This window comes from Pan paniscus, chromosome 18 (assembly GCF_029289425.2).
Source record: "Pan paniscus chromosome 18, NHGRI_mPanPan1-v2.0_pri, whole genome shotgun sequence".
Lineage (NCBI taxonomy): Eukaryota > Metazoa > Chordata > Mammalia > Primates > Hominidae > Pan > Pan paniscus.
The window spans coordinates 59183701-59195988 of record NC_073267.2 but is presented as its reverse complement, the minus strand read 5'-3'; the positions used below and the strand labels follow the sequence as shown (position 1 = coordinate 59195988).

Sequence of the window (12288 nt, the reverse complement as noted above, 5' to 3'; positions counted from 1 at the left end):
CCCCCCGAGTAGCTGGGATTATAGGCATGCGCCACCATGGCCGGCTAATTTTTTATTTTTTGGGGGCATTTTTAGTAGAGACAGGGTTTCACCATGTTGGCCATGCTGGTCTCCAACTCATGACCTCAAATGATCCACCCGCCTTGGCCCCCCAAAGTGCTGGGATTACAGGTGTGAGCCATGGATTTTCTTCTTTAAAAAAAAAAAAAAAAGCAGCAGGTGTGTTTGCAGTGCTGACCCTCTAGAGGAGTTGAGACCCCTCCCTGGGTGGGCTTCTGTGTGCTCACTCCACACCCCATTCGCTTGTACACTCATTTCTGTAATTTGTGTGGTGGTGGGGGAACTGGAGTTGAGAGCTTCTCTCCACTCATTATCCGAGTGACTGAGGGGGCTTCCTCAACCATCGGAGCCTCAGTTTTGCCGTCTGTAAAATAGGTCTGGTGGTAACGTCTCCCTGACAGGGGCTGGGGGTCACGAGGCGAAAGATACAAAGGAATTGGAAGTTCTGGCCTGAAGGAGGCGATTGCCATCACACTGCTAGTCCTTTAGGTTCTAGATTTCCTGACAACTGAAGATACGTTCTCTGGAAGTTTCTAGTCATTTCCGTGGGCCTCTGCAGGGGGTTGTCCTGTATCCAGTCCCTCATGGCCAGATGGAGCAGCCCAGCAAGGCTTGTGTGATGTAGCCGAGGTCAGGTTCAATGTCTCTGACGGACCTTGGCTTGAAATTCCATCCACAGAGCCACAGGCACTGATAGGGACACCGGGGCTCCCCAGACAGCCGTCAGGAAGTTGCTTCCTTATTTAAGAAGCCAAACTTGGACAGCAAATTATGTGTTAAAATATTTGCCTAGAGCTCTGCTGCCAAGGGGACCCTTTAGGCTGAGTGTTAAATGTTACCCCGCTGCCTGCACTGCAAATATTTTAAACCTGAAGATAAATAATGGCTGCCTTTTGGAATTTGGGGCCAGCAATGGATGCACAAGCCGAGTGCGGAATTGGGGTTGGTGGGCTCCTTGCCCAGCCCTGGCCACACCCCTCCTGGAGCCTGCTTGAGAGAGTGTTCATGGAGGAGAGGGTTCTTCTCTGCGAGCAGGACCCAAACGAACACTGAATAGAGGCTAAGCCAGGGCTTTGACCTGGTGCTCAGATTCAGAAAAGGCATCTTGCCCTCGGGAACATGTTTTTAGGAAACATGCAGGCTGTTAGGGTGGAGGATATTTTTTTTTATGAAAAAGAAATGTCGGCGGGGTACAGTGGCTCACTTCTGTAATCCCAGCACTTTGGGAGGCTGAGGTGGGATTACTTGAGGCTGGGAGTTTGAGACCAGCCTAGGCAACATAACAAAACCCCATCTCTACAAAAATTTAAAAAATTACCTGGGTCTAGCCGAGTGCGTTGGTAGGTGCCTGTAATCCCAGCTACTCGGGAGGCTGAGGCAGGAGAATCACTTGAACCCGGGAGGCAGAGGTTGCAGTGAGCCGAGATTGTGCCACTGCACTCCAGCCTGGGTGACACAGCAAGACTCTGTCTTGGGGGAAAAAAATTACCTGGGTCTGATGGTGCATCTGTAATCCTGACTGCTCGGGAAGCTGATGTGGGAGGATTGCTTGAGCCCAGGAGTTCAAGGCTGCAGTGAGCTGAGATTGCATCACTGCACTCCACCCTCGGTGACGGACCAAGATCCTGTCTCAAAACAAAAAAACAAAAAAACAAAAAAACAAAAAAACAAACGTGTTGCTCCAGGGTAAAGACTTTGGAAATGGTAGGTATCTTCCTGGACCGTTTTTCCCTCAGCCACCTACAGAGGGCGGGCACAGGAACAGTGGGCTTGTGGATTGTAAGCTGATCACACCCCTTCACGGAGGAGGTGGCTCGCACCTTACTCAGGATCGCACAGTCTGGGAAGGGGAGGATTCACACTTGGACCCAGGACTTTCCTCTCCTGATGGAGTGGATTTTTTTTCTTTTGGTATGCATGGACATTTTCGTGCCTTGCAAGAGGGCCTGTGCCATGACATTCCTTGTCCTCCTGCATCCTCAGGAGCATGTGAGGCCTCCTGCCAGACCCCTCCGGGTTTGACGCCTCCAGCTTTTGTCTGCACTGCGATGCTGCACATGTTGGTTTGAATCATAACGCAGCAGCAAGACAGTGCTCACCAGCTACCATTGTCTCAAGCTGTACTATGAGCCAAGCATCTGGCTTTGTATATATCACCTTATTAAAATTATGTGACTTAATTAAATGAGTCCCAGAGAGGGCAAGTGACTTGTTCATGGTCCCCCAGCTGCTAAATGGTGGAGTGTGGATTTGAACCCAGACAGGCTGGCTTCAGAGCCTGTGATTCTTTTCTGTTTTTTCTCTGTCATCCCCGACAGTCCCTGGAACATGCATCCAGCCATCTGCTGCTTGTATGTGTCATTACTTAATGACTGTCTTTATTTCAACAACTTGGTTCCATCAGCTCCACTGCACTCCTCTACCCCAGTGTCCCAATGGCTCCTGTACAGTTGGGTTCTCTGGTAACCCCTGGATGTGCCTAGAATGTGGCGCCTGGTGGTTCTGCTTTCTGCAGGGGTGGGTGGTATGGTCTCCCATCCAAATCTGATTGGGAGAAGAAGTGAGAGGTGGGGAAGCCTTTCCAGGGCTTGCTGGCCTTGCTGGTCCTGCTGACCCCGCTGCCCTCTCACTCTCACCTGGCAGTGTTCCTGGCTCTCTCACTTTCTCCGCTCCACTGGTCTCCCTTCTCCCCTGCACCCCTTCTCCTCCCGTCCATCCCTGCTCTGGCCTCCCCTATCCCCTCGAAACCCCACAAGGCTCCTATATCCCCTGATGTGGAGCTGAGCTTTGTGCCTGTCTCATAGTGGCCATGCATTCAGGTGAGCCCCGCCTCCCCACTGTGAGGTTGGAGAGGATGGTGTTCATGAGATTCAGGCTCCTTTTGGGCCTATGAGGAATCAGAGGTTCAGGTAGGGGACTTGCCTTGGTCAAGGTCACTCATGGTTGGGGGCTGAGGTGTACTGGAGCTAAGACCGGAATCTGGGTCCCCGACCAGCCCCAGCCCTGGATGCCGGCCCTTACTACTTAGCGTATCCTCTTGGGCATTCATTTATTCATCTAATCACTCATTTGCCCACCCCATATTTATTAAGCATCCTTTCTGTGCCAGCCTTTGTGTGGGCTTTGAGGCCGCCAAGATGAATGGGGTTGGGGAGCACCCCGTATGTTGCAGCAAATGTGCATGTGTTATGCCTGGCACACCGTAGGCACTTAATAAGTATTTGTGGAAAGAAGGAAAGAATGGGTGAGTGCGTGTGATTGTTGACCCTGGTTTGTCGCACGTCTCTCAAGCTCTGTCCTGGGTCTCTCTGTCTCGGGTGCATGGAGGCAGCTCCTGGCCCCCTGCCTCCATCTTGTGGATACTCAGCCATGTGTTCCCAGAGGTGGGACCTCTGATGGTTGCTGGGAGGTTTTCAGTGTGCCCAGGGCTCTCTGCTGACTAGCTGACTCCCGGGACACGAGGGCAAGGAAGAGGCATCCTTCTGGGTGAGTTTCCTTCTGATTCGTGTGCTGGCCAGGGGCCGACATTGGCTGACCCTTTCCTAGCTGGCCCTTGGGAGGGTGAGGCCCTGGTGGCCCTGGCTCATGACCTCGCGAAGCCCTGCTGGGAAGGTAGGAAATGTGCTGTTCTCAGACCTGGCAGCCTGTGGGCAGTCTGGTCCCCTGGGGCCTCTCCCCGTTCCCCTTTTCCTGGCAGTGGACCCAGCCAGCTGTCCCCTGCCCCGTGATTTTGCAGGCATTCCCTTTCTGCCTTTCCGTATAGTGGTTAAGAGTCAGGATCAGCTGGGTGCGGTGGCTCACACCTGTATTCCCAGCACTTTGGGAGGCCGAGGTGGGTGGATCAGAAGTTTGACACCAGCCTGGCCAACATGGCAAAACCCTGTCTCTGCTAAAAATATGAAAATTAGCCAGGCATGATGGTGCTTGCCTGTAATCCCAGCTACTCAGGAGGCTGAGGCAGGAGAATCACTTGAACCTGGGAGACGGAGGTTGCCGTGAGCTGAGATTGCACCATTGCACTCCAGCCTGGGTGACAGAGTGAAACTCTGTCTTGGAAAAAAAAAAAAAGAGTCAGGATCTAGAGTCAGAAGACCTGGATACAAATCCCTCTCTGCCCTTCCTGGCACGTGCTTTGAATGGGCTCCTGAGCCTTGTTTTTTTTTTTCCTCATTGACAAAGTGGGCGAGTCCATTGCACCTACCTGCAGAATGGGGATATCCATTGTACCTACCACATAGAGTTTCTGTCCTCATCGAAATGGGGCAGTGTGAGTGTAAAATGGTACCAGGAGATGCTCACACCATACTCAGCTCCCCTCAGGGTGTAGGGGAGGCTGTGCCACCTCCCTCTGTCCCTGGCAAGGCCCTCTGTCCCTGGCAAGGCCTCTACTGCTCCTTCCCTCTAGAGGGCATGGGGACAGCTGTCTTGCTGCACAGCGTTTCTGCAGGGTCCGCTGTCTGCTCTCAACGTCATCATCTTGAATGCAAGCCCTTTCTTAAGGGCAGTAGCTCATTGGGGTGGGAAAATTCACTACTTTTACTTTATTTTTTGAGACTCTTGCTCTGTTATCCAGGCTGGAGTGCAGTGGTGCGAACACGGCTCACTGCAGCCTCCAACTCCTGGGCTGAAACGATCCTCCTGCTTCAGCCTCTCAAGTAGCTAGGACCACAGGCGTGCACCACCATGCCTGGCTAATTTTTAAAATTTTTGTAAAGATGGGGTCTCACTGTGTTGCCTGGGCTGGTCTCAAACTCCATAGGTTCTCCTGTCTCATCCTCCTAAAGTGCTAGGATTACAGGCGTAAGCCATTGTGACTGGCCTGAAAATTCAGTGCTTTCCAGTGAAACATGATTGAGGTGAAAGGTTTTGTTATTGCCTCTCTTTGCTCATAGAATGTCCCCCAAGTCCATATCTTGGGTTCAGGGAAGCTGGGTTTGGGTGGGTGTGGTGTAGTGGGGTTTCCTGGTGTGGGTGTACCCTCTTCCTCCTGGCTGCAGGAAGAAGCTGGCAGGGCAGGGCAACCTCGTCATATGTGAGGCTGAGCCATTTGAGATTGCCAATATTCAACTTTTTTGACCTAAAAAGATGGCACCTTTATATGATTCAATCTAATACTTATCGTCAGACAATAAACTGCACTGTGGCCCCTTCCCCTCCTTCTGCCTCTACCTGTGTGGGGATTCAGAGGCCTGCTTTTTTGAAACCAATCAATTAATTCACTCATCCATTCATTCAACATTTATTGAGCCCCTACTATATGTCCCTCTGTATGCCAGGGTTGGGGGAGGTGGCACTGAGCTAAATTAGACACAGCTCCTGTCCTCATGGAGCTTATAGTCCGGTGTGGGGCGAGAAGGTTGGCTATCCATTGCTACGTAACAAACCATCCCAAAATGTAATGGCCTGAAGCAATAATTTATTACTACTTCTCACAGTACTATGAGCTAACTGGGTTCAGCTGGCAGTCTCACTGGGTGTTTCTTGTACAGTTGCAGCTGCATGGTGTTTGGAGCTGCTGTCATCCAAAGGCTTCTTGGGGTGGGATGTCCAAGATGGTGTGCTCCCATGGCTGAAGTCGGTGCTGGAAGCTGGGAGCTGTTGACTGGAGCCCCCATGTGCTCTCTCTCCATGTGGCTTGGGCTTCATATATTATGGCTTGAAGGGGGAGTGTCCCAGGAGATGCAGGGGGAAGCTGCAAGCCTCCTTCTGACCTAGCCTCAGAAGTCTAGAATAGCACTTCTGTTGCATCCTGTTGGTCAAGGAGCCACTGAGTCTGGCCAGACCCGAGGGGGACTGTGGAGGAGAATTCGGTCCCTCGTTATGATGAGGGAGTCAAGGTCTCCCTGCAGAAGGGCAGGTGAGGTGGGAGATATTGCTGTGGCAGTCTGTGGAAAATGCAGCCTGCCAAGGGAGAGAGAAAGTAGACAAATTAGCCCACAAAAGCATGAGTGCACATGATGCTGAGAGCTCTGACTGCAAAGGGAAGAGAGCCCTGGGGAGAGAGTAACGGGGCCCCGACTTCCGTAGGTGCCCAGGCTGGTGGAGATCTTTGGGAACTGTGTGAAGACTTAACGGAAATCTTCCAGCTGGAGATCAGGAGTGGGAAGCCCTGGACCAAAGAGACTTGGCAGTTTATGGGGTTGAAAGATGGCCTTCAAGGCTGTGGAGATGGGTGATAAGTGAGAGAGATCAGCAGAGCGGTTGCTGAACCTTAGGGGCTGTGACCAGGACCCTACATGGGACTTTGAGGGGTTTTACAAACTCCCAACACCTGGCTCAGGTGTTTATTGCGTCTTACTCTGAGGAAACCATGTAGTAGAGTGGTTAAGAGTCACATGCAGTGGGCTTGAAACTCAGCCCCACCACTTCTCTGTGGCCTCACTTAAGCTCTGTCACTTCCCAGAGCTCTGCTTTCCTCACCTGCAAAATGGGGATATGATGACATCAACTCATAAGGTGCCTGCACTTGATTAAGCATTGAGTGCTTAATCAATGCTCACTGTTCTTGGGGCATGCCTGGGCAAAAGGATGCAGGTGTGCACATCAGAAAACAGTTGTCCATCGTGGAAAGCATGAGCTCTGGGAGGTAGGGAATCTTGTCAGCTGGATGGACAGGTCGGCGTTCACAGCACTGGTTTGGTTTCTGTCCCATGCACATGGCCCTGAGGGAGAGGTCCCTGATTTGAAATCCATTTGGCTCGGGCCTTCCCTGAGCGAGCTGTCTTCATGCTGCTGCAGACAGCCCCCAGGAGGACAGGGGAGGAGCCAGAGGGAAAGGAGCCAGCCGGCTGTTTTCGGGAAGCCCTCCCCAGCCCTGGAGGCCTCTGCAGAAAAGCATTGAGCCATTGGCCTTCTCCTCGGCCTGTTGAAGTTGCTTCACTGGGCTCTGGGGTGATTGGAGGAACCAGTGAGCTGCAGTTCTAGCCCAGGTCATTGAAATGAGCCAGCGCTTGTGATGGGACTCACAAGGCAGGGCCAGGTGCTGGGCCTCTGGGCCCTATGTTCTCTGAGTTTGCACAGGTGATGTCCAGACTCAGGACAGGGACCAGTTGAGGGGCCTCTGGGGCTGGACAGAGCAGCACACAGGACAGGCGGAGCTGGGTTGAAGGAGTAGGGAAGGTCCAATCATTCCATCCCCAGGACTTACTGAGCAACCGATCAGGTGGGCCTGGAAAAGAGGAACCCCAGACGGTCTCCAGGTAGGACTGATGTCCTTGGAGCTCCCTGTTGTTAGAACTTCTGCCTCCTGGGCCTTGGAGAGCTTGGGGCTCCAACAGGCCCAGGGACTTCAGGAAAGGTGTGCTGCTTAATGAACACGTGAACGTGTAGATTCGATCCTGCCATGGCTTTGGGTGGCCTTGCAGAGGCTCAGTTTTCTCATCTGCAAATGGAAAAATAACACCATTTATTCTTTTGTCTTATGGTGAGGTTCAGAAACTCCTGGGCATGAAAGTGCATTGCAAGAGGCAAACCCTGCCTGGGGTGGAGGCCTTCCTGTTCTCCAGCGCCTGATTCTGCTGAATCAGCAGAGGGGCCCTTGGGTCTTCAGGGAAGTCCCACTCCCCAAAACTTCTTCAGGCCCCTGAGTCTTCCCTGTCTTGTGTCACCTCCCTGAGGGCCAGGCTGGGACCCCTTGGGAGCCCAGATGATGAGGTCCGCGCCTTTGTGTGGCCTGAGCTCCCCTCCATCTCCATCCCTTTCTGCACAGCCACCCTCCCTTCCCATTAGTAGCCGGCCATAGGGGAGGTGACAGTTGCTTAAAACAGATTTATACTCTTGGATGACTTTATGGGTTTTTGCCTTATAAAAACCTGAGAGTTGACATTCTGATTTATCTACTCCCGAGTCAACAGGATGTACCAGATTTAAAGAGATCAAATACATTGTGATGTTTGTGGTTCCAGTTGTGGATTAGATGAGCTATTATAGAAAGTGCTGCCAAGTAAATACGGCAAAAAAATAACGAGGGGATAATTTAAATATGTCTATTAAATCGTGTGTTAAGTAAAGTAGCACAAGTGTGGTGCTGATTGTAACTTATTATCTGGAGAGTCGGTGTAGTAGATAAAGCCAGAATTATGGCTCTTTTATTTTCCCTTTCTACAGAACATTTTTTTTATTAAGGAAAGACTGTAAACGAGGAATTTCGGAGACGGGCACTTGACTGTGTAACCATGGTTGTGTGATGACTTACAATATCGAAGGCTCCAAATGATATTTCTCATTTCTTTGCTTTCTATTTCTTACCCTCACTGCAGCGGCAGATCAGATTCCCTGAGATAAATATGCTGCCTGGCTTTTAATGGGATTTCTGTATTGCCAGGAGTTGGCGCGTTCTGATAATAAAAGAACCTAAAAACTGTACATCCCTTAATTGGTAAGAAGAGAGATGTTTTGATGGGCCACAAATGGAAACATTGATTTTTACTGCCTCCGCGCAGTTCCAGGCGGCGTGTCGTGCAATGTTCCCCGCCTTGGAAGGAAGCAGCTGGCTCTCCGATGAGCCGATTTGTGTTCCCAGGTTCTTGATGTCGGGTGCTTGGAAGGGCATGTTCTGTGCAGACGGGAGAAATAGAGCCCTTATAACATTATCTGTTTCCAAATTGAAATATTCATAGGACTGTGGTTTCCACCTTGAATTGAGTGCATTCTTTGCTTCGTGTCTGTCTTTCTTGCTTTGGTGCCCGCCCTCAGGGGTTTGCAGGTTGTGCACTGAGCCTTTTCCTGTAACTGTGATGTTGCATGTACACACATGTACATACAGGTGCACATACACGCACTTTTGCATATGTATATATGCTTTCAAAAACACCTTTATGGATAATAAGATCTCTTTCTTTGATTTAAATCAGTGCAGCTAGTTTCCGGATGGGTAAATCTGTTTTCCAGGACAGGCTGTGGGAAGAGACAACACACACTTTTATTTTCCAATCCGAGGGTCTCTGCATTTTAACACACAAATTTTATCCATTGACATTTATTAGGATTACTGATATATTCTGTGGGTTATATTTACCACGCGCTTTTGCACTTTGATTTACAAGTTCCTGGTGTGTCTTGTTAATCTGTAAGATTGGGGCTGTGCTCCATTTCCCACAGTTGTGCAGGGAAGTGAACTAGACCAGGAGTCACGAAGTTGAGCTGAGCCTCTGTAGGGTGCTTGGGCTGTTGCTTCTTCTGGTTGGATGCCAGGTACCTTACCTGTGAGACAAAGCTGTCCCTCTCTGCAGGGGGTTGGATCACATGATCCTTTGAGCCTTCTTTGAGTTTAGGATATGCAAGACTGTGAAATGGGGCTGTGCATATATAATGGTGGCTTTGAAGAAGCACGGAACACAGCACAATTGCAAGGCATCATTATGATTACGAATTCACTTTTCCCTATAGATTAGCCACTCTCTGCACAGTGCTAAGCACAGTAGCTGTTTTATTTTAAAGAAATCAGTGAGATCATTCCACGACTGATTCTAACTGTCTAGGCCTGTACCAGGTCACAGGTGACACTATTTATTTTATATTTTTTAGAGATAGGGTCCAGGCCCAGGCTGGAGTACAGTGGCACGATCATAGTTCCCCATAACCTCGAACTCCTGGTCTCTAGCAATCCTCCTGAGTAGGTAGAGAACTACAGGCACACACCACTATACCAGGCTAATTAAAAAAAATTTTTTTTTTTTGTAGAGATAGAGTCTTGCTATATTGCCCAGGCCGGTCTCAAACTCCAGGCCTTCAGCAATTTTCCCACCTTGGTCTCTCAGAGTGCTAGGATTATAGGTGTGAGATTCCATGCCCAGCCTGGATGCATTTTAAGCTTGAGATTCGACCATCCATGGTTCTTCAAACATGTGTACTTCCTTTATTTCAGAGTTGGACATCTTTGCAAAGAACTGAGCTAACGTCAGTGCCCTGGGAGGCCTGTTGTGTGGAAGGTGAACTTGGCTAAGAGATCTCCCAGCTCTAAATTGCAAGGCTGTGGGGAAAACTAAAAGTTTAGGTGTGTTAGGAACAGCTGATGGAGGCTTTAAAAAGGTGTGTAACTGAATCTGGTTTTTAGGAGACAAATAAAGTTTTTCACCTCTCTGATGGGTCACGGCCCCCAGCATCCGTGCACAGAGGGGAGATGACAGGAAATCCCCCTAGAAGATTTGCACCAAGAATTAAAGAATCTGGTTGAGAATTATGGCACCACATGCTACAAAAAAACCCCATCTATTAATATACTGAGAGGTGTCAAGGATAATGGACCCCGGGAGGTAGAGTAATTAAATGTATCTTAATAAATGCCGGGCGATTCTTTTAAAACCCTTTCCCAAGACCCCATCAGCTGACATGGACTGTATTCTTCCTGTTGGCAGGAGGCCTAGAAGGAGAGCCAGAGTGCGATCAGAAAACCAGCCGTGCGCTGGAAGACAGGAACAGCGTGACAAGTCAAGAGGAGAGAAATGAGGATGATGAAGACATGGAGGATGAATCAATTTACACCTGCGATCACTGTCAGCAGGACTTCGAGTCTCTGGCAGACCTGACGGACCACCGGGCCCACCGCTGTCCTGGAGGTAATGCAAAACAGCCCCAGGACTCTGACAGGTGGTTACACGGGTAATTGGACATAGCAACAGCTTGAAGCCTCAAGTGAGATTAAAGAATTAATAATGTAATTTTACAGTTAATGTCATTTTATTGTGGTGTCTTGGGTACCCTGTATCCGCCTTTTAAATACAATTAAAAATAAAAGCAACAGCTTTCCGGTAGGCAGGAATTAGATGGTGGTGCTCTGTCCCGGCCCCCTCTCCCCGCAAGCTGTGCTCTGGTACTCAGGCCATGAATGGGTGGATGTGCACCCTGAATTTCTGGAAGGCCTTTTGGAAATGCAGTAATTAAGAGGTTGTTAGTGCAAAGTTAAGCAGCTTAAGTGTGGAAAGCTGTGTAAAGGAGTAAGCTCCGAGGCAGAGCTTCTGATGGGATGAGGAAATTTCAAAGGCCAAGGACAGCCCGTGAAAAAGGGACCTGTTTCCAACTCTGTGCTTGACCTCACACTTCTCTGAGTAGGAGGAGAAGGGTAGCTGGGAGCTGCTTCTGCTATATTTGACTGGAGCTCTGTTCTCCATTTACTCGGTGCCTTGGAGAGGGTGTGTAAGACCAGTTTTCTAGGAGCTACGGAAGACTTCAGGAGTTTTGTGTGTATATGTGTATTTGTCTGGGGTGATTGGGGTGGGGAGTCAGAGGGCATGTGCATTCCCTGGGATGTGGAAGCCATGCTACAGGGATGACACATTTCTGGGCTCTGAGATCTGCAGAGGGAGTCCATAGGACCTGTGTTCCTTACACAGTCTTCCTGAGAGACCTTCCTCCATCAGGGTTGTTGATGAAACTCCTTGGATACTGGTTTGTGGAAGAAAGCCTGAAATCTCAGGCCTGCATTCTAAAGGGAACCCATCACTTGTTGAGGGGAACATTTACTGGTAGGGATTAGATTGGCACCCAAAGCTCTTGCTTTTTCTACTCCTCATATCATCTTGGAATTTTGAAATTAAGTGTTTGGGGAACTGCTATGATTTGCCCTCTAGTGACATCTGTGCCTGCACAGGGCTGACTAGACCAAGTTCCCATTCTCAACCTCTGGAGGAACAGATATTTTTAAAATAATAATAATAATAATAATAATAATAATAGACCTAAGAGGAATCTTACAGTTTTGGACATTTTGGGGCCCAGTAATCCAAACCCCAGTCATTTGGAATTTGTGATATTGCAACCAGAGGCAGAGGTGATGGTTAATTTTCAATTCTAAATCAGAATTAGAAGGGACCTATGAGGTTAGCTTTTTAAGTCTCCTCACTTCCCCAAGGGAAATACTAGGGCAAAGGGAGGAAAAGGTGATTGCTTGGCCGAGGTCACATATCTGTTTGGTGGCCAAGCTAGGACCTCCTCTGGACACTGAGCTATTGACCCTCATCCTACTTGAGGAATAATATTATAGATGTTGGTATATTTCTTGATTTAGCCAAGAATTAACATGGAATCTTAACTATAAGAGAATAAAATATTGCCACTTACTTTATAATCAACTAATTGATCTAATGAAAAGTTATTCTCTTTATTTTCTAAATGCAAGAGAATAGGCCATTCTGTGTAGTTGTTAGAGCAGGGCCCCACACCTTCTGCTAAGCTGTGCTTTCTTGAGTCCCTGCAGCTCTTAGAGGCTGCCCCTTCCTCCAGCCCTTCAAA

At 49.3% G+C, this 12288-nt stretch overlaps 1 protein-coding gene across 3 annotated transcripts in view; it reads left to right on the top strand.

Moving 5' to 3' along the window:
* Positions 1–12288, top strand: part of ZNF423 (zinc finger protein 423) — a 366350-nt gene that overhangs the window by 115928 nt on the left and 238134 nt on the right. For all 3 annotated transcript variants that reach the window (XM_057300143.2, XM_034940121.4, XM_034940120.4), the window contains one exon: positions 10416–10616. In XM_057300143.2, the coding sequence (XP_057156126.1) occupies positions 10416–10616 (201 nt within the window). The remainder of the gene's footprint in view (positions 1–10415; positions 10617–12288) is intronic.